Source organism: Podospora pseudopauciseta, chromosome 4, assembly GCF_035222475.1.
Source record: "Podospora pseudopauciseta strain CBS 411.78 chromosome 4, whole genome shotgun sequence".
NCBI lineage: Eukaryota > Fungi > Ascomycota > Sordariomycetes > Sordariales > Podosporaceae > Podospora > Podospora pseudopauciseta.
The window spans coordinates 3,501,073-3,522,223 of record NC_085894.1 but is presented as its reverse complement, the minus strand read 5'-3'; the positions used below and the strand labels follow the sequence as shown (position 1 = coordinate 3,522,223).

Below are 21,151 nucleotides of genomic sequence, written 5' to 3'. Positions count from 1 at the left end.
TGAACATTTGAGAACTCTGACCCATAAAACTGTCGTTTGTATAGGCCTTCTCACTCGCAACATTGACGGGTACAGTGTGTGGCTGGACCATGAAAACAAGCTGACCAAGGAAGAACTTGACCAGGTTCGTCAAGGTATCACGGTTCATTGCTTTTGGAATTCCACGATGACTTCCCCCGGGATTCCCAACAAGTTCAACATATTGAGGCGCGCAACGAGAGACGCCTCCAGGGCAGATCACTATCCAAGGGCCGAGTTCGATCTCAACGATATTGTATACAGGATATTCAAGAGTGCGGAAAATACGTAGGATGCGCTATTTTACGACTTTGTATCCGCTACATTTGGCAGAGTTGAAGGAAGACTAGATGCTCTTTCGGCGAAATCCTGCACCCACACATTAATAAGGCTGGCTCCGGCATTGTCCGCTGTGTCGCACGCTTGTGTGGCTTTTCGTGTCTTGTTTGTTGGCGAGAATGAAGTAGCAGTGTGTACTTGGTAGTTTTGTGACATGGGTACCCAGCCAGCCTTTCAGATAGTTGTCAAGCGCAAAATCGGTTGATTAGTGATCCCTAGGTACCATCCCCACAAGGTCGTGATGTCTGGTGTGGTGGTGAGGCACCCTCCCACAAAATACAGGCAATACACACAGCAAGTGTAAATCAAGACATATTATACTGTGAATCGTACCTTCAAAGCAAATTACTAGGTCTTCCCATTATCTTCTGAGACCTATTAGTTATCCTTAAAGGTCTTTGTAGCTAGTTGTATTTGAAGACCTATTAAGCACTTCAAACGCTTTATGACTATTCCTCTAGGTGTGGTTTACGATATGGTGGGTATCTATTAATCCAAGGTACTTTAGTGTGCCAATCACCTATTTCGTCGGGAGGGGTGTGAGGTGGTCGGTAGAGACACCCGCTGGACCCATCCCTGAACCTACCCTCAGGCTCTAACCCGGGCTGGAATAAATAACCGCTTCGGTAGATTTGGTGAGCTTTGTGCGCCAAATCAAGCCGTAATACCATTAAGTTAGACCTATTCATGGAAGTCCTCAGCCAAAGCCGAGCTTACCTAGGGCCGGCTCAGCTCAGATCACCCAAGGCTTTGTGGACCAAATATGTTGAGTGTGCCAGACCGCAAGGCGCTGGAGCTATTTGGTGAGGTCACGGTCGGTGATATGATAGCTTTTTCGACAAGTTTGACTTTTGCGAAACACGGCATTAAAATAGTCGGATAGCGGTGCGGCGAAGAAGATGGTCGCATTGGCTGACAAATAGCCATCAGGTTTTCGTCAGGCTGGTTTGGCACAGAGTTGAAAGCACTTGGTAGGTAGATTGTCGCGAGCCATCGGCATGGCACACTGATTTGGATAGCTTTTCTGGATTAGACAATAATCCAAGGTCAATAACATGATTCCAAGCAACTGCCCGCACTTTTCTAATCAATACAACTTGCCTCACAACATCAAGGAAACCCATGATTTCTCCCAGCTTTCATGGTGATGGCGTGAGAGGTTTATAGAAGCAGATCCGGCATAATAGGACAACATTGCAATGTAAAGTGTCTGAATCTTGTTACGGAGCGTACAATGGGGCTAGTGATTATACAAGTATGTGGGTTCTACAGTATTTACATTCAAGACTGACCTCTGAGATCAGCATCTCACAGAGTCAGGTAAGTGGCGCCAATTCCTCAAAGCCCACGAGGCTGGAATCTCAGCTTTCCTCTCCGCAACACTGAAAATGGAGCACCATGACGGGTTGAATAGGCTGGGCTTGCTCCGGTATGCAAGGGAGCTATGCAAGCTGTGACGAACCTCATGTCAGCCTTTCGACAATTTCCTTTCTCACTTCTGGAGAGACTCACTAATTCTGCTCGCCGGGAGGCGCTTTCGTGGCCCCGAAGGGACTTCCAGTAAGTGTAAAGAGGCCAATAGTAACCGTCGTTGTCGCAGTGCGACAGTTCCTTCAGCTCCTCTGTCAACTCTTCGCCGTCTTCTATATACCGGTCTTCATGCATGTTGTCCCACGTACCCTCTGCCTTTCCAATCAACCAGCAGGTAGCTTCAATGACGGCATCAATCCGCCCGTGAAGATCGGCAGGCTGAGGGGTTTCGTTTTGGGCAGCCTCTATGCTGGCCATGATGTTCCTGAGATTCGGAATCATGGGGGCTGTATCGTCGGTTCCGGCGATGCACAACTCCAGATGTTGAAACACCTCCACCACCCACAATGCGGCCTGCTCGTTGTCCGTGGTTTCCTCTCTGGTGATAAAGTCGCACGAGTCCTTGATATACAAATCGTACCACTGCAAGAATCCCATCTGCTCCAAACCCTCCACCCGACGACTATGCATCTCCCTGGCCGCAAATGCTAGGACCACTTGACTGCGTTGGCTGAACCAACCACCAAGGCAAGACCCACATCCGCAGCAGTACTTGAGCTCGAGGAGCTCCTGCACAACCTCCCGGTCTTCCCCAAGCTCCGACGCAGACTTCACGGCCAGGCCGCTCACGTCCATGTAGGGGGTGCCGCTCAGAAGGCACCAAGACCGGATGGCCTTGTCGTTGAGACCCGGGAAATCCTCAAAGAATCTCCAGTTCTTCCTCTCCCACGCGCAAATCGCCAAGAAGCGCTCACGCGAGTAGTCGCGCTCCCTCGCCTTTCCGAGCTGGTGCTCGAGCGCTTCCAGGGGTGTGCGCCCGCCCATATTCTTGACCTCGGCCAAGCGCGGCTGGCGCTCTAGAACGAACCTGATCGCCTCGACCTTAGACGAGACGGCGGCCAGGTGGAGGAGTGTGTTGCCACACTCCCCGCGCACGCCCCAGTCTTCGTGGTTGGGGTCCTCTGGCATCTGCTCCCTGAGGAGTGCAGTGCACTCCTCGTCGGTGGTGTGCTGTTTGCCCAGGTCTTGGACAAGTCTGGCCATGTGGGCCGGCACAACGGTGAGCCAGGCGGGACGCACCCCAAACTCTTTCAGGTCGTGGTCGATTGCTTCGTCATCGGCAATGGTGAGCTTCCGTGAGGGATGGTCTGCGTTTGTCGTGTAGGCGAACCAGTCCGACTTTGCCACCCGGCGGAACCCTTGAGCTCTCCAAAATGCCTCAGCTCTGCGCGTGATTTGGTGGTAAACCGGTACATCAGCCCCCCTGAGGAGACCCAGGAGGCGTGAATATTCGCGAGGGTCTGGTCTGGGACGAACAAACAGATAAAGCTCCTCCTTTCCGCAGTAGGTCTCGTTGAGGTTGAGGAAATAGCGCACAATTTTCGTGCCGAGACCCTGTCCACGCCAATCCGGCTCGACATGAAAGTCCTCAAGCAGGAGCACGTTCTTCATGCTGCTGAGCTCCTCTCCCCACACACCCGTGCCTCTTGTCTCAGGAAAGTCCGACCTGTACCACTTGATTCGCATCCCCCCGTCATGAGTGAGAAGACCTCCCACCAACGAAGTAACCGTGCTGTAACGATTGCGACAGCTCAAATCCGCCTCGCTCAACAAATCCTCCAGATCCACATCCTCCATGACATAATCCCTCAGATCATCATACCTCTTCCGCTCATCATTTTTCAAATACTCGAGACATTCCCTGGCGTCGTCCAGATTAATCAAGACAGCGCAGAGTTCGGCGATGACCTCGCCATCAGAGCGAGAAGTGGCCTGGCAGCGGATCTCATCAAACCACCATGGACGGTCTTGAACAGGCTTGAGGCCCTTCCTCATTCTGTGCTCATCGAAAAGTTCGTCCTCCTCAGTCCGTTCGTCGTAGTAGGGGACATTCTTGTTGATGATGTACTCGTCTGTTTGCTCGTAAACGTCACTCATTTTGCCCTGGTTAAGTTGAAAGTCAGTATCAAGACAATAGGAATTCAAAAACATGGCTGAGCTTGGAGTAAGCAAGCATGCTCAACATACCGTGATTCGATATGAAGATCAAGATATATGTTCTGATGATTCCTCAAGCGTACAAGCGTCGGTGTGTCGGGGTAGCTAGCCGTGCCAGAGACGAATATTGATGAGTTGGTAAGAATACCGCAGCTGATGGTCCAGTGTAGCGCGAGGGCTGCCGGAAATGAAGCGGGAGATGACTGATGGCGGGAAATTGGCTGACGATTGGCGAAAACGAAGGGGGAGAGAGACAATGGGAGAGGGACGACGCGAAAGAGAACTCTGACGCGACGCGGAAATGAAGAGGAAGAGAGCTGCTGCTTAGCGGGAACGATAAAGATAGACGCAGAGAGGAAGAACTGAGGCAATTGCGCCTTGCGAGGTCTTGATACTCCAGGGAACCGAAGGAAGAGAGGAAGAACCGGTAACGATGACGTTAAGAGAGACGAACAGCTGATTCTTCTCGGTCGAGTAAATCCAGAGAGGAAGAACAGAGGCGGAGGAGAAGCTTAGTCGGAGAGGTAAATTGCAAAAAAAAAGTTGGCACGGCAAGGTCGAGTGGTTGTTGGCCGGATGGCCCTAAAAACCAGGCACCGGCGCCGAGTCGCCGGCCGGAGAGCCCGAATAACCAGGCACCGGCGGTGACTACCTTTTGTCTGAGCCCTTAATTCGTCCAAGCCCTGCAAAATCCCTCCGCAAGCTTCCGTAGCCTTCTGCTCCCCTTCTGGGCTCCTTCGGCATCCTCCCATTCCATACCCTTCTGTGGTGTGTGCTGCTCCGTAGCCTTCCGGGTGACAACATCACCTGGTCAAAATGCCAGGGTGAGACTACCTACACCACACCTCAGCTTGTGCTGTTTCCTAGGTTTTTAACATCAACTCCAAAGTTGTTGTTGTGAGTCATAATGATATGTCACCTGCTCTTGATAGCTGACGCGGACTTGACTGACAACCCACCCCCTTTTACATCATCGCCGGGAGCTGTAGTCAACCTCATTGTCAAGGAAGACCACTTAGTTACCAGGATTGTCCGGCACTCGACACGAAACAAGGATAGTCCTGACTGCGGATAACCTTAAATCAACGTTTTCACAAAACATATGCATTGCGATGACAACTCGAAACATCACGCAACAACGGAAGCAATAAGGTTACCACGAGACCAATTTGAGATGAATGCTTGTGTCTTTTTGCCGGTTGCTCCTCCCCAAGATAGCTCTGCCAGCAGGGTTCGCAGACTACAGGCCTTCCCTCAACTAGAATTTCGCATCCCACCAGTTCTCTGCGCTCTTTTCCCTCGTGGGTGATGTCGCCGTGGTGTTGTCTGGCGCCATGCCCATTTAGCAAGCAACAACGACAGACTTGATCAAATCCCCGCCACTATAACCGACACAGTGAAGAGGCACCTCGACGTGCTGGGGATCATTGGTGCAGTTCTCATCAGAGAAGTAAGTGGCTATCACACACATGTCAGTTCAACACATGGATGGTGAGGTTTCGTTCAAGATATTTGACATACTGGAGCAGCCGCCGGAGTTGACGACGCGCACGCGGCGAACATCAATCTCGGTCCTGAAGCAGAAGGTGCCATATCGGTTGAGTCTGACAGTCATCCACTTCTTATCATTGCAGTTGATGCCAGTAGCCTCAAACATCTCGAAGAACCACTTGGGCGCGTCGCCGCTGCTGGCCGTGATGTTGTTTTTGTCAGTCGCGTTGGGGTTCCAGATGATATTGGTTTCGCCTGCGGGGGGCGGGAGGTCAATGGTCGTGGTGGGCTCGGCTGGGGCAGCCACACCAGCGCTGATGACGCCTAGGAAGAGGGCGATGATGGCAAAGACCTTCATGTTGATGATTGTTGGGTGGTATGTTGTGGTGTTGATTGAGGGATGATGTGAAGTTAGTCTGGCGTCGGGGGAGGGAGTGGTTGGTAGAGGAAGAGAAGATTCAGGTCTTCGGCCGGGGACAGATGGGAATTAAGTGCCTGAGCGTGAACCTGGGCAGGAGCAGTCTTGATGCGGTGGCCCGGGCGTTCCCATCAGTGAATATCGTGCCGTGGGACTCGTGGTATTGCGATGATATCATAGCCTGGGCTGGAGCAAGTGAGGCTCTCAGGCTGGCCAATCTCCCCCATTCCACGGAGCAACCGACCGCAGTTGAAGTAGCAGGAATGATGGGTCATGTTGCTTGTTGGTTGATCCGCTCAGCCGGCCGGCTCCAGCGCAACGGCCGCAACGGAGCTACCTGGGCATCCACTCCGCCTCGAATTCAGACGAGTTGACTGCGAAAAAGAACATACTGTGAGCCAGCTGACCGTGGTGTCACAACCACGCCGCAGTGCTACAAAGCTAGCGGCAGTTCTCTGATGAATTCCCACTTTGCCGTTTGGCAGCACCCTGATCTTCACTCACCGGACCCCAGAGGCTCACTGCCAACTCAGGTAAATACCGATGATATCTGATTTTTCGATCATCTCTCTTTCAACGGAGAGCACGTCCGCGCGGCCACGAGGTAGATGGTGAGGTCATGGTTCTCGATGACTTGTTGGTCATTTTGGGTTGTCCTGAGAAGAATGTAATGATAAGGCGGTGTGAGGTAGACGATAGGGCAATTGTTGACACAAAACTGTTTTCGAAGCTGCCGAAGATAAACGACGGATATCAAATACAAGAAAGGAAGGAATATGGTTTTCAATGAAGAGACAATATATATATCTACTTTCCACGAGAACAGCCCGGTAGCTGTCTTATTTACCTCTCGCCGCCGACATGTCAGTGAGTAGCGGATACACCGGTCACCTCGGCCTGACTTCCCAAAGATTGAACCAAGGTGAACAGGTTCCCCTTAAGCTTCTACCAGAACTACGCGTGGTCTATTCCTTAAGCACACGGCTTAAAACTCTTGTGGAGAACGCAGTAGCTTTGGTTACCTGGCCTTTGGTGAGAAAATTTTGTATTGTTTGGCTTATCTGTTGACACAAGGTACATCATGGATGTGTTAAGTAATTCGCGACGCCCCGCCTGTTGGGAGAACCCAAGCGATAAATTGCAAACATCATCCTACCACAAGAACGAAAGAATTGGAAGTAAGGTAAGCGAATATTCTGCTGCTGCGTGTTTGTATTGGCTCCAAGAGAAGGCTTTGTGTCCAGTCACTATCCGGAATGGTTCGGACCTCGAATTCATTGTTCTGGGCAAGCTCGGAGATGCCTCAGTTTCAGGTTTCTGCATAGAACTTTCTCTTACCTACTGTGAGGTTCTCAAGCCGCCGTCCTCCTCAAACTTCAGTCAAACGATCCACGACCACAGAGTTCTGTATTGTCGCAGACTGAAGTCTGAACTTCCTTACCAATGGTGGTTTACTTGGACTAATAGTCAACAAAGAGGGGTGCGGTCATAGGGCTCAGGCGTCAAGAGGACCTCGCAGAGTGTCCGGTGTGTTCGGAAGGGTACGCGGTCGCACCGGACCCAAAGAAAAGCTAGCAATCCGGCACGTTGATTCCCGTCCATTAAAATGTCATCTTCGCGGTTCAGCCAGTTATATCTCTTCCCAACACACCATGTGTAACGTGAGAGAATGAGATACTGCAACACACAACCAAAGATTTGTAGAGTGTAAGGGGCTGCTCCAGTGGGTAGCTGACCTGCCCACAGCAACGCCAGGTGAGATTTCCCAATCCTCCGGCCGGTGGGTCTAAACCCAATCCGTGCTTCTCGCCGCAGCCATGCGCAATTCACAAGTGCAAATGCGGAGAGGGGGTCAGCAACAAAAAGGGGAGTGGAGCGGCAGATGTCAAGGGAAAGACCGAGATCCCGAGTGATGCTTTATATCTATCCCCGGACGGTGCCTGGATATATCTTGTTGTGGTCTTGTTACTCCCAACCCACCATCGAAATGAAAACACAGGCAATCATGAACTTTCTCGCGGGAACCTATTCCCTCCTCAACAATACCCAGTAAGCCCCAGCTCCACGACCGAATCCCTGTGTAACTAAAACATAACACTAATCCACTCAGATGGCGAAACGGCACTCAAGTGTCCGACCCGTGGGGTGAGAAGCCAGCCGGCCTGATCACATACACCCGCTACGGTTACATGTCCGCGGTCATGAACTCGATGGAGCCAGACATGCGTCCTCCCGACATCCAATGGCCACCAAATACCGGCGGGAGTATTGATGACTGGGCTTTGATCGGCAAGACCTCGTTATCATATGCGGGGCCGTTTAGTCTCAACACCTCGGTACCATTGACGAAGTTCCGTGGACAGGTCTTGCATGGCCCAGTGACAACGGCGAGCATACCGCGTTTCGTGGGACAAATCCAAAGGCGAAATTACACTGTCATTGAGCAAGATGGGGAGGTGTACTTGACAATCTCAGTGATAACGACTCTGGCGGGGGCCAGATCCGAGATTTGGTGGAAGAGGATTGTTAAGGGGTAGATGGATGATGTCTAGCTGAACGAGGGATCTGGCTGTGAAGAGTATATCTCTCTAGCTGCAAGTCACTGTAATCAATATTCGAAAATCAATTTGCTGTTGTTATTTTAGTCAGGGGCAAGCCTTTCTTTGCGGTCAGTACCTGGGTAGTGTCCAGTCTTCAGTGTGATCTGCGACTGGTCCATGTACTTAGTGTCCATCTGCCCGCTTCGCGCTGGAGCCTTTCTCGTTCCTTCATTGTGTTAACATCTTCTGCAACAAATTGTCCGTAATCGCATCGGAGGGGTTTAAACCAGTCTCCGCCAAAAGGAGTCTGATCCTAGCAGCTTCGGCCCCCGTCTCCTCCGCCCTTTTCGTGACATGTTCCAATCTTCACTTCAAGATGTCGATTGCCCCCTCTGCTACCTCTGATCTTTCGGTTGCCACGTCCAGCTGCGCCTGAGGGGGCTTGGTAATATCCAGCCAAGGGCATGGAAGTGGACATGCGTGCTTCAGAAATGATGTAGGTAAGGATCGAGCTTGGGGCAGATAAGCGATAAAAATATTTGATGGTAGGTTTGAAGGTAATGACTTGGAAAAACATAGAGGAATGGACTTCTATACTGTTGGGATCTTCAAGATCACTTTGATTGTGGACAAATTGCAACTCTGGGATTGAAGCTGCCATGTAGGTAGCTAGGTACCAATCCATGCTGGCATCCTAGCTATCTCTTGTGTCATATTAGTGACCAGCTTCAAGAGGAACCCCCAATGCCTGAATCAACATGCCTTCGTTGCTTCAAGATGTAAGTACGGCACACTGGATGATCGATGTGGGGACTTGGCCCACCAAGAGAAAGGAATGTAGATCATAGCATATATGTTGATAGATGAAGAGAGGAACGAGTCTGGTGCAGGATGTCAGACTCCGCTATATATACATGTAGGAAGGTTACCTGGAGTGGATTTCATTATTCCTATCACTCTTCCCTCGTATCCCACCAACCACACTGCTGCCAGGGCTCCGTAGCAATGGGGACGGGGATTTCAAGGACGGAATACCACGAAGCATGGAAGTAATATGAAGATGCTCATGGACTCTTGGCTTTTCATCATGTAACCGTCTTTGATTCTACCAAGGCTTGATGTGCTACGTTGCATGATGGCTACAAATCAGGGGTGGCCGGTTTTATACTGCATTCTCTGTTGCGTAAGGTGATCAGTTATGTTCTTCACGGTCGAGGGAAACCTTTTGCCGTTTCCGGACTCGCCCATGGGGTGTCGCAATAACAAGTCGCACCCCACCCTCCTTACTGGTCATGTTATTTTCAGCATTATCCGAAAATAACTGACATTGCGGCGTTTGAAATTAGCTTATAGTTTACAAGAGAAGCAAACTGTGAATAAGTTAAGATATATCTATTGCTAAGATACGTCTCCGGCAGCCAGTTGATTGGGCCCTGCCAGTAAGTGGAAGCAATTACCGTGAAGACTGGGGTTCCTGAGCTGCGAGGTACCACGGTTTGAGGTGGCACCGAAGGAAGGTAAGTATAGGGATCTGTGCCCTGGAAGAGAGTGTAGTGAACCAGTATAACGTACTTTATAAGCGAGTCGGTCATATAAGTGGGCCGGTCACTTTTCGACCGCGACGCGTCCTCCTACACTCAACATCAACTTTCTCTACAACCCCACATACCTCCTACCTTAAATAAAGCCAGGATAATCTTAGCCCTTAAAGTGTCACAACCTTAACATCGAGAACGGTGGAGCAGTGCAAGGTCACCAACCAATCAGAACAAGGTCGCAGCGATCTGGGCGATCATGGGCAATAAGACTGGGAAGTGCAGTGATCACGGAAGTACGACCAATAAAGAACCAGAGAAAGATCATAGCGATCATTGTGATCATTAGGAAAGAGCGAAATGATCACCATGATTGGGGAGAATCATAAGTCTATATATACGGAGGAACTAGATAGCTCGTAGATAGTTCCGCAGTATGCAATTCACACTTGTATTCACGGTATCGTGTGTTTACATTGAGACATCTTGTTGTGCACTGTTTAGCTGCACCGAACCAACTGTCAGAGGTTACCTTCAACCCGTATCCCTTTCAGAGGTTCTGTACAGGGGTTCGTCACATAAAGCTATTCAAAACACTCCGAAATTAAGCCTCCGAGCTGCAGCAAAGCTATACAACATACCATTCTCAACCCTCCGTGACCGACGCGCCGGCCGGCCTGCACAACGCGATATTACGCACAAATCGAAAAAGCTTACTTAATCCGGAAAGGATACTATTGTTAAATACGTTATTAAACTATATGAGCGAGCTTTTCCACTAAAATTGCGTGGTGTAAATATGACGAACCCCTATCCAGAACCTCTGAAAGGGATACTGGTTGAAGGCACTTCTGAACAATCCTGGTTCGGTACAGCTAAACAGTGTACAACAATGGCTTGTCTCAATCACAATAGTCTGAATACCAACGATTGTGACTTGTATTGCATACTGCGGAACTGTCTATCTACACCAGCCAGTTCCTCCGTATATATAGACCTTGGGATCGTGAAGTGCTAACCCTGCTATGGCCCCGATCACTCCTAGCACATTGCATCCTGTAAAGTGCTCGTCGTGCTATGCCTTCGATCACCCCGAGCATCTTGCATCCTGGAGGGTGCTCGTGGGTCTTGGCGCCGTAGCACTTCTGGCCGGTCCCAATTGGCTATCTCCTGACTTTTCTAATGATTGGCTGGGGACGTCCTGCGCCCCACATACTGCGCGACCTGCCGTTGGGTTAACTGTGACACACACCCATATTGCTGCCTCAGCCAAAGAGCTTAGAAAACGCGTTTTCTAAGCCCTTAGCGCCCAGATCCCATTTTTCAAAGGCTTTCTTCTACGTCTAAACATCTTGAAACGCTCATGCGCGCGTATTTCTGGCTCGCTGGCGATGAAATTCATGGGAGAAGACCGTAATTGAGAAAAGTTGTAAGAGGCAGAAATTACAGTTGTAAAATCGAAGTGCCAGAGGTTGACTTGCAATTAAGTGGGTCTTTGGGAACAGTGTAGCCGTTGGGAGCAGTTCGGCTGAAAATTCAGGGCCCATAGAAAACTCTAACCCCAATCCGATAAAGTCTCATATATATAGTGACTCCCAGAGCTGTCACAATTAGCATAGCTAGTTTTCTATAGTAGCTTGCAAACTAGTTCTCTAGTTTCCCTGCCATAAGATTTTGGCGGTAATGTCTGGTATTTTGTTTTAGTCCGGATTCTCCGATAGCAACTTCAAAGACCTTAAGCATACACCGGACGATCCAAGTGTGCAGGAGACAAAGACTTATCAATACGCAAGGCGACCCGGAGAGCGCCAACATCGGCGTCTCTGTCCAAAAAAAGTGGGCAATATCTCGGTGGCCTCCACTTGAAGCGGCCTGGAGAGCATTGCCGTGATGACCGCCCTGTGCGTTGATATCGGCACCCCTACCTAGAAAAGGCTGTATAATATCTTAGTGGATCGTACGGCACAACATCAGCCTCTTCCCAGTTTGAAAGCGAAGAAATTACATCACCTCCTCAGACTAGTCAATTGAATGGTGGAGCAGTGCTATCAGTAAAAAAAGCGACGGCTTATACTAAACTAGCGTTGTCCTCTTCCTCGAGCGCAATAATGCGGCCCTAGTCAAAAAGTTATTCACTTAGTTCGGGGTATCAACTTCTAGCAAAGGCTAGTCTAAGTTGTATGCGATATCGCTGACAAGAGGTATTTCCTGATTTCTTAAGTTCCCACTTGTGTGACACATTTCGACATTTAACCCCAAACTCGAAACACTCGAGGCATATATATAAAGTCGCCACTGCTACAGATGTTACACTGATAGTAATCGCTGCCGTCTGCGACACACAATATACCAATGTCACACCAAGCCAACGACTGACTGAACGGGACTGATCTGCTTTCCATACATGCATCTGCCGAGTCAACTTGCAAGTCAACAACCTCTTGCGGCATAGCGGGAAAAGAGCTAGATAAGTTGATAACTACCACTCTTCCCTGCCTATTGCATTAGTGTCCGACGAGTAACATCCCTAAAGTCAATGCCAATAACATCCCTAGTAAGAATTCTACAACTTTGTTATGCCCATTTCTTAAAGCTCCGAACAACAGCGTTGCATCGTAGTGGTCTTTGATGTGTAGCTCCGATGGAAACTTAGTTAGATAGAATTGCACCAACACATAACGACCGTGCCGTGTAGCATGAAACAATGCCGCCCGGCCATCGTCGTCCTTTCTTATAGCATTAGCTTCACAGTGATGCAGAAGAAGCTTAACTACGTCGGTATATCCTCTAATAGAGGTCGTCCATCCATGAGAAGTACCATACCTTTTCATCGAGAGCTGTAATATCGGCACCCCTGTCCAGCAAAAGTTGAACAATATCTCGGTGGCCTCTCCTTGAAGCAGCACGAAGAGCGTCACCGTACCAGTCACCCTTTCCGTTGACATCGGCACCCCTGTCCAGCAAAAGTTGAACAATATCTCGGTGGCCTCCCTTTGAAGCAGCCTGGAGAGCGTTACCGTAACGTCCGCCCTGTGCGTTGACATCGGCACCCCTGTCCAGCAAAAGTTGAATAATATCTCGGTGGCTTCCATTTACAGCAGCGTAAAGAGCGTTGGCGTACCAGCCACCTTGTGCGTTGACATCGGCACCCCTGTCCAGCAAAAGTTGAATAATATCTCGGTGGCCTCCATTTACAGCAGCCTGAAGAGCGTTACCGTAATCGTCGCCCTGTGCGTTGACATCGGCACCCCTGTCCAGCAAAAGTTGAACAGTATCTCGGTGGCCTCCATTTACAGCAGCCTGAAGAGCGTTACCGCAATCGCCACCCTGTGCGTTGACATCGGCGTCTCCGTCTATCAAGGCTCTTGAGACTGCTGCAAGTCCACCCAGGCAAGCATAATAGAGTCTTAATTCTTGTCGAGAACCCGGTGCTCTGGTCAGCATATTGTCCGCCTGGTACAGCTGAACCCACCGCTGAAAAGTCGACTCGTCCTGTAAAAACTTGATACTCATTTGAACAACGTCTTCTGATCTTTCCGCCAAAGCGGCATAGTCCATCCAATAGTTCGCCGCATATTTCGCCATCGCAAATCTCTTCTTAATTTCCCACCATCTACCCTCAATATCCGTAAGGTATGTCAAACAAGTCCTGGTAATGACAATGCTAGCAAGAGGTAGACCAAACTGCCCTTCCTTCAGAAGATACTCTTTGACTGAGAAATGGGCAAGGTGGAGCTCTTTTCTAGCCCCGTTATAAGCTAAGACATCAATAACCGACACTAGACTGGGGCAGTACTGTAGAATATCGTCACCGCGAAAAAGCCTGCGCTTTAGGTCGAAGCCTCGTGGCTCCTCATCCGTCTGTGTAGCTATTACCTCTACGGCCTCATGTAGCGTCAACGGCCGCTTGCCGTGGACAAGGAACTGTAGGAGACGTATAGCATCCTTCTTAAGGTTTGCTGGTATGTTTTGGAGCATGCGCTGATATGTCTCATTGAGATCCCCGGGCAAAGTCTTAAGAGCTGTTTCGATATCCCTGGGACTCATACATTTTGCAAGGCTGGCCAATTGACATGCTGCCCATCTGAACCTATGCTAAATGTTAGATATTCGTTTAGCTATATGGACAGCCGGGGAGGAAACCCACATCCCGTCAGCCCTATCTCCGACTTCATTCCGAATCCGTTCGCGAAGATCCTGAGACAGTTCCTTTTCCAAGAAATCGGGACTCTGCTCAAGCTTTGCCGTGACATAGGAGCGTATGTCGGCGTTGACAGCCTCTTTATCGAGTTGCAAACAGTTGTTTTTACCTATCCAACCGGGAATACGTCTCAGAAACTCTTCATCTGGCCGGCCAGTGGCGATCATACGAACATGGCCTAGGTCGGGCGCTTTGAAGAATTCCATCATCCACTGGAGCAGTTCCCCTCTCTCTGTGCACTCGTCTAGTGCATCCATGACTAGATAAGTATTTTTCGAGTCCTTCATCATTGCATGGAGTGTTTTTGTTAAACTTGGATTGTCTGGCTGTCTCTGGTAGTCGAAGTGGGATTGGTATAGGCTGTCAAGCTCCTTAGAACTAGATCCTAATTTGTAGAGCTGAAAGACAAGAGAGCGCAACATGCCGTCCACCTTCTGTTTCGAAGTGTCGTTGAAATCGAAGTAGAATTGCAGGACTATGCAATCGTTCCTCTTCTGGAGATGATCCATTATCGTCGCACTAAGGACAGTTTTGCCACATCCTGCTAAGCCGTGAAGCCACAGATGATGTGATCCACACTTCCACTCATTGAAGGCAGGGCTATCGAGGAACCATAGCCCAGACCCTTCGTGCCATTTTCTTCTCGCTTCATTGAAGTTAGTCGATGCGTCGGGTGGGCGGAGCCATCTCTCAACTTCAGCGAGGTGATGATTGCGTCTCATAGTTTCGACCTCAGCTTTGGTCTCATTCGTCGTCTGGTGTAGGCATCCCAGGCCCTCTTGGACTGCTCATAGTTAGATGACATTCTATAATTGGAGCTGCACTACTAACGTGAATCAACCACTTCGCCAATCCTCCTCTCTTCCTCGACCTTATTAGACGGGATCTGACGCAGGAGATCCTTCGCATACGCCGCTGCCATCATTGCCGCATATCCTTGCCAATCCTTGTTCTTGTGCGAGTCGGAGTAGTCGCATATCCCGCGGATCACTAGGCACGGGAAATGGTTCATTAAACCGGCCGCCTCCATCTCGAAGCAAAGAACCCCCTTTTCATCCGCTAACTTGTCCCGGATACGCGCATCCTTCATCAGTTGGTTTCCGCTGGCAATTAAGCCGTAGTGAATTGCGGGATCGTCGTCCTCTTCATCTCGTTTATCTCGGACCACCAAGTTGGCCTCGTCATTACCGCATGTGATCTCGCAGCTTTCAGACGAGTGCGAAGGATGTATAACGTCGGATCTGTATAATCTATCGCTTGCTGGAGTAGGTTTTCTGTACTTTTTCCGCTTCTTGATCTTCTTCAATGCCATTTCCACATCGGCCACAAGCTGGTGGCCCTTCATATCGTATGTGCCTTTGAGCGTGCTTACAGCTGCCCGCAGCACCGTGGGTGGTTGGTCCAAGAATGCAGTCTCTTGGAACGTCTGATCCTGAATGGTCTTGCCAAAGTCGTACTGGAATACGCCGCCTTTCCCGCCACAGGGACTGCTGACTATTACATCCCCGAGTCGGATATCACGCTTCCGACTAGGCGCACCACCTCCGATGCCGACCATCAATCCAATGCGTACGTTCGGAAAGCTGTGAAGCATGTCTCGGGCTACTGCCGCCGCGGACGTTGTGCCATATTCTGCATCAGGCAGGACGGCAATTACGACATTGTGACTGCCGATCTTGCCCAAGATATAGCTATTGTTGTCGTGCTGGGCGACTGCTTCAAGGCCGCCGTATTCTTCATCGAGGAAGGCTCGGGCTGCTACAGATTCCGTAGTTAGAGCGCAAATCCAGCCGACTGTATACTCCGAATTCGCTCCTTGTCGAGAGATATTGGCTCCCGATGTCTCCAAATCATCAGAAGCTATTCTCCCCCTCTTTCTACTTTCGGCCGTAGTATTGCCACTGTTTTCCGTACTTAATGGTCGCTTGGACATCATCTAAGGTAGCTCTGAAATGGCAGTTCCGATATAGAGTTGAGTATGGCGCTCTGAGGTAGAGTTTAGCTCGTCGTCAGAAATACTGGGAGCGGGGATGATGGAAGAAGAAATAATGAGAGCACGCAGCAACTCAGCTTCCGAGCTTGATTGAGCGGGGTAGGCACATTTCTACAGCGAAGCCACCGTTGGCGATTGGTCGCGATATCGGATGGTCCTCCAATTGGAACCCGATCAGGTCCAACCGTCGTTGCCTAACCGTTCAGGTTTTGATATAGCTCACGTCGAAACTGGAAGCTCGAGCCCAAAGTTTCTCTGACCTTCTTATAATTATAGGGGAAGTTCCTTCCGATCCGCCTTGCTTAGCGCAGGTAAAAAAGGGGGTTATTGGCGCTCCTGGCCTGTCCGCTATCTAATGTGGTTATGAATAAAAGTATAACCCAATGTCATGTATCGTTGCGCAAGCCAACTTCACCCAACTTGCGCAAAAAAAAACCCCATGTGGACCCTGCAACTAATCTTGTCGTAACCTACTTTGTATTCGACTGTAGCTGTCTATATCTTACTGCTCTTGTTAAAAAATTGAATCACCGGCTGGAGAAAGGCAGACCCTAACCCTCTACTTGCGAACCTGCCTTGGTTGGCCAGCCACCTGCACCTCTCTCCCCAAGACAACCAACCAATTGACTAAGTTTGAACCCCATACTGTTGTTTGACACCTATTATAAGCAATTATCGAGGCGATTAGCGAGAGTCCCTGTGGGCTTGATGTGATGCTGACCCTTGAAGGCGGTTTCGATGTGTAGATCATTAACCTCGCATGTTAGGCATTTGATGGGGTTGGCGCCTTAACGGCTGGCGCTAGTTGCGCATGTTCGAAACATCGTTATTGGTGGTGGTACAAACGTACACGGGCATCCAAGCGTCATCCAGTCGTTCAGCTAAATCCTCAGCAAAACGCATTCCTTCCGATAGTACATATAATCATGATTTCGGCTTTGTATGCCCAGACATGCAAAGAGTTATGCTTCATGATCATTCCGCTTGAGAGCCTGGAAATACAAGTTCGATGTAGCTACTTCGCCAAGTACCAAAGTACCTTTATTTTACCGCCCGTTTTATTTTCGATTTCTATTTTCTGTCTGCGCTTGGATGCTTGATGTTCATTGGAAGACTGAGGGGAGTGAATGTAGAAGATAGGGAAAGGAATATTGCTCAGTTTTTGGCAGTATATCTTCCAAAACCAGAACCCAATTTCCCTGGAAATGACAGTCGGGATGTTCAGGATAGCTGGCAATCTGCTTTTTGACAAAAACCAGCTTCCACCCCAGGATTCAACCATAGATTTCATCAGGGCGTCTGACAACTGTATTGGTGCATCAATGAAGGCGGAAGTGGGTTTATGGGACACTGCCGACACTTGAGGAGTAGGGGTTATCCGTGCATGTTGCTGCGGTGTAGTGTGGGCCATGGACATCATTCCGGAGGTCTCCTCCATAAAATTGATTGCCGCTGGGCTTGGGACCTGCGCTTCGTCTTGCTCACGGGCTGGCCCCTTCTCATTGACTTCAAGATCTCGAGTGGAAGCTGAGATCTGCGGCAAAAATGACACCCCCGGTAGCGGTATTTCAATGGCGTCAAGTAAAACTTCGCCTGTTTCGCGGCTTTGGATTGGTGTGGATGGCTTCATGTCAGTAGGCAGGTCAGTGGGTGGCTCATACAAATGGACTGCATCCACCCCAAACCGAGTCTAGATTCGAGAAAAGATCTTGACCATCGGCGCGATCTATCCGCTACCACAAGGATCGAAGCCGACGAGATGGCCGTAAATCTGATGAGTTTCTTGACGATGATGAGCGAACTAGACTCCCCATCTAAGGCTTCTATGGGAAGAAAACAGCACGAATGTACGGGTTCGTTGAGATGTGTAGCTTATGGTATTTCGAATCCAGCATGATCGTCCAAGCCTCACACAGATCTCGCCCAGGTCCGGAACCAATCATGGCCACCTTGTCCAAGAGTCTTCCAGAAAGGACTCCTCGGATGCAAGACATCATGTATACAAGGACGCCATGAAATCGAGGAGCCGCTGCCAGTGCATGCAGGCTGACCTTGTGGCCCCTGATATGGGGGTCGGTAGAGGTTGGGACGTGGGGACATTGGGTGATTCGAAGGCTTTGACAGTGACCAGTCCACGTATGCCTCCCGGCATGAGAGCAGATGTGGTGGTGAGATCCTCTCCCAGGTCAAATCATGACTTTCGTAATTCTCGACGACGACAACAGAGACATCTTCGCTATGAAGATCGTCATCGTCATAGTCGTCCAGATACTCGGCGTCAGTTTCAGTCCAAAGCGCCCCGATCTCAGCCGCGTCCTCGCTATCAACGGATGAAGGATTTGAACCATCTATTGATTTATTTTCCGAGTTGTTGTCAGAATCATCAGGGATGTTGAAAGACGCGATTTCGTCCATCTCGTCCTCCATGTCGTCCAGCTCGACGCATTGTGAATCACGTGGGAAGATGTGGTCAACCGTCATCACACCGATCAGATTGCCAACTCCGACAGTCAAACCCAATGTCGCCGCTTGTGATCCAGACTGAACTCTGGCTCCAGACCATATTGCTGCCGTAATTGGACTGGGACTGTTACTGGTGCTCGCACCTTTGCTTTAACCAGGTAGCAGTAGTATATAAGTTCGAACGGTGGCACCGGTGCTACGCTGCCCTTTTGGCCGCGGAGTCGGGTTTGCCAGAGGTGGTTTGCTGCAGTAGAGGGGACTTTTGAGGCGATCGTTGAAGAGCTGCTCAAAGGGTTTGAAGTGTTCCCTGGAGCTAAACACAATTATTATACAGGGTCGAGCGGCTGCTGGCGAGCTTCCCACCATCTCGTGTGTGTAACTGATGGACCTGGCATGATCTCGGAGATCGGGGTGGGAGTTGACTGCTCGATTCATTTCTTCGGTGACGAACTTGAACCTTTCATTGTACTGCGCTGCAGTCCACCGGCCACATTCAACTTTAGCTTTGGGGTATCGCAGTTCGCCTTTCAGTCCGGGTATAGGGTAAGTAAGGTCGTAGGAATTGTCTGTTACTGGAGAATGTCAGTCGCTGATATGCGGGGCAGTCGCTGGGCCGTCGTGGGACGTGACAGTATTGCTTGCTGGTGGATTTGGTACAACAGGACGTGTTGCTAGTGCGTCAGCGAAACAATTGTGGTCCTGCTCTTGACCTGAGTATAGATGTGCAATCGGAGCATTGAGGCCGTATGGTCTTGACGCAGTACTATTATCAGGTCGAGCTACAGGTATCGAATTTGGGATGGATCATCCAATGAATTGATACCCATGTGTGCAAAATTGGGTAGTGCCTGTGCGACATCAACATCCGCCATAAGGGGCTACTCCGCGCGGAGAAGAACTTGTTCACGATTCGACACGAAAACTGTGAAAATCATGTGTTCTCAGAAAGCGGTGGTTACAATGGAGGGGTAGGGATTCGATGAAAGCTGGGTTGAATTGAAAAGAAAATCAGTTGGGGGAAAATGAGGGGTTTGGAAGAGACAAAGTGCTTTGGGTAGTCACCCTCACCACAAAATAATTAGCACACCAAAAGGAAGTCAACCCCTACCATATTCCGGTTTATCAACCATACATTAAAAGCAAATTAATCGGCCTTTTGAGTATTTCTAAAGGCCTATTCTGTACCTATCCTGAGAGGCCTCATGATTATACTCTACGGCATTGTTCACAACAATCTGATATGGGTTAACTGTGCCAATTGTTTTGTGGTGAGCCTTGTAGTCTGTCATGGGAAGAACCCCAGGGAGTGGCTGTGCATGCATGCTTGGAAAGTGGTAAACCGTAGGTCTGATTTGTCATATTCCATACTTCCCCCCTTTTTTACCAGAAACTTAACAAACCACCAAATGTCGACTGATAGCTATAAAAACCAGATTGCCGGTAGTGTGCTCGGAAAACATGGCGACTTTCCGGCCTACTTCGGGGTCTACGATAGACTGTTCAGCACCGCAACCGGAAGCCACATTGTGGAGATTGATAATCCTTCACACTTGTTGAGACAACTGATCACTCATGGTTCGATTTTGTCAACCATCCGGAGCCCTGAAACGGACAATAAACTTACGTTAAATACAACCAAGGAAATCATAAAGCAAGACTGTTTGCCGCACCATTACTCCCCGCGGTAATTAGAAGATGCTGTTAGGTTTGCGGTTCAAGCATTGTTGATGATTGACTCCAACACCACCGACTCTGAGAGACCCAATTACACCATCGGCGGATATGAGCAGCCCTCGAGGCTAGCTGACAAAAGCATCATGGATTTCGGCATCAAATGTTTTCCACAGGCGCCTGCGGAAAGGAAAGGACGCATGGAAGAGGTTCTCAGGGAGAAGAAAGCCCTGGAAACATGGAAGTTGCGAGATCGCCTGGGAATTGAGTTTCGACCAACAGACAATCTGGCAAACCAGCTTCTCTTTGATCCTGAACATCGGATCGTTTATTTGTTTCATCACGCCTCCTACATCAAAGGCCCATTTGGATATGTGGGGACCTACTGACAGCTCTAAAGAGGCAGGAATTGGAAGTGCTCTTGAGAAGTATGGTCCCTTGAAGGAAAACAGGAATAGACTATTTACTAACACAACTAGGGGAACGCTGAGCCCACGGCTGCTTGCTGAAACGCTACATTCTATACAGTCGATACTGTTCCGTTACGATGATGCGAGGTCAATGGCAATCTTGGAGCAGCTTGTCAAGAAAAAAGGATTTTGATCCTTCAGGTGCAATTCACGAAGGCTACAAAATGCTCAAGGATGGCACCGAGGACTTCGTGTACAGCTATTGGGGCGACAGGCTTACCCTTCTGCATGATCTGGTTCGTAATCGACCTCCTTGAACCAAGTTTGAGAAATGGATCAAGTGGCAGACGACAGAGAGGAACGTTTTCTTGGTGGCTGGATTGGCGTTGATAATCCCGGCAGTCGTCGGGGTGCTCAGTCTCATGCTCGCAGTATTCCAGTCGTTTATCGCCTGGCAGGCCTGGAAACATCCAACAACCATCAGCTGATGGATTTGTGTACCTATTTTGTTCAATTGAGATAAGATCTTGAGGCTGGCGACCCC

The 21,151-nt window shown here is 49.6% G+C and overlaps 4 protein-coding genes across 4 annotated transcripts; 1 reads left to right on the top strand and 3 right to left on the bottom strand.

Annotated features, from left to right (window-relative positions):
- Positions 1–1,420: 1,420 nt before the first annotated feature.
- QC763_405730 (uncharacterized protein) lies at positions 1,421–4,860 on the bottom strand. The gene is made up of 3 exons (XM_062912214.1): positions 3,916–4,860; positions 1,870–3,831; positions 1,421–1,808 (listed from the first exon to the last, which is right to left on the bottom strand). The coding sequence occupies exons 2-3, from the start codon at positions 3,823–3,825 to the stop codon at positions 1,800–1,802; spliced, it is 1,965 nt and encodes a 654-aa protein (XP_062766181.1). The 5' UTR covers positions 3,826–3,831; positions 3,916–4,860; the 3' UTR covers positions 1,421–1,799.
- Positions 4,861–5,069: 209 nt separating this feature from the next.
- Positions 5,070–6,182, bottom strand: QC763_405735 (uncharacterized protein). Its single transcript, XM_062912215.1, has 2 exons — positions 5,407–6,182; positions 5,070–5,343 (listed from the first exon to the last, which is right to left on the bottom strand). The coding sequence occupies exons 1-2, from the start codon at positions 5,732–5,734 to the stop codon at positions 5,228–5,230; spliced, it is 444 nt and encodes a 147-aa protein (XP_062766180.1). The 5' UTR covers positions 5,735–6,182; the 3' UTR covers positions 5,070–5,227.
- Positions 6,183–7,591: 1,409 nt separating this feature from the next.
- QC763_405740 (uncharacterized protein) lies at positions 7,592–8,631 on the top strand. Its single transcript, XM_062912216.1, has 2 exons — positions 7,592–7,843; positions 7,905–8,631. Exons 1-2 carry the CDS (start codon positions 7,677–7,679, stop codon positions 8,329–8,331), a joined length of 594 nt encoding a protein of 197 aa, XP_062766179.1. The 5' UTR covers positions 7,592–7,676; the 3' UTR covers positions 8,332–8,631.
- A 4,025-nt stretch (positions 8,632–12,656) lies between these two features.
- QC763_0070510 (uncharacterized protein) lies at positions 12,657–16,003 on the bottom strand (the record flags this gene model as incomplete). The annotated part of the gene is made up of 3 exons (XM_062905975.1): positions 12,657–13,964; positions 14,013–14,858; positions 14,915–16,003. The coding sequence occupies 3 exons, from the start codon at positions 16,001–16,003 to the stop codon at positions 12,657–12,659; spliced, it is 3,243 nt and encodes a 1,080-aa protein (XP_062766178.1).
- Between the last annotated feature and the right edge of the window lie 5,148 nt (positions 16,004–21,151).

What these genes read in the sequence shown, in the direction of transcription:
- QC763_405730 (XM_062912214.1), bottom strand. Translation starts at nt 3,825, where the DNA reads ATGAGTGACGTTTACGAGCAAACAGACGAGTACATCATCAACAAGAAT.
- QC763_405735 (XM_062912215.1), bottom strand. Translation starts at nt 5,734, where the DNA reads ATGAAGGTCTTTGCCATCATCGCCCTCTTCCTAGGCGTCATCAGCGCT. An exon ending in CAACTCCGGCGGCTGCTCCA is followed by an intron (nt 5,344 to 5,406) that starts GTATGTCAAATA and finishes TGTGTGTGATAG; the next exon opens with CCACTTACTTCTCTGATGAG.
- QC763_405740 (XM_062912216.1), top strand. Translation starts at nt 7,677, where the DNA reads ATGTCAAGGGAAAGACCGAGATCCCGAGTGATGCTTTATATCTATCCC. An exon ending in TCCCTCCTCAACAATACCCA is followed by an intron (nt 7,844 to 7,904) that starts GTAAGCCCCAGC and finishes TAATCCACTCAG; the next exon opens with ATGGCGAAACGGCACTCAAG.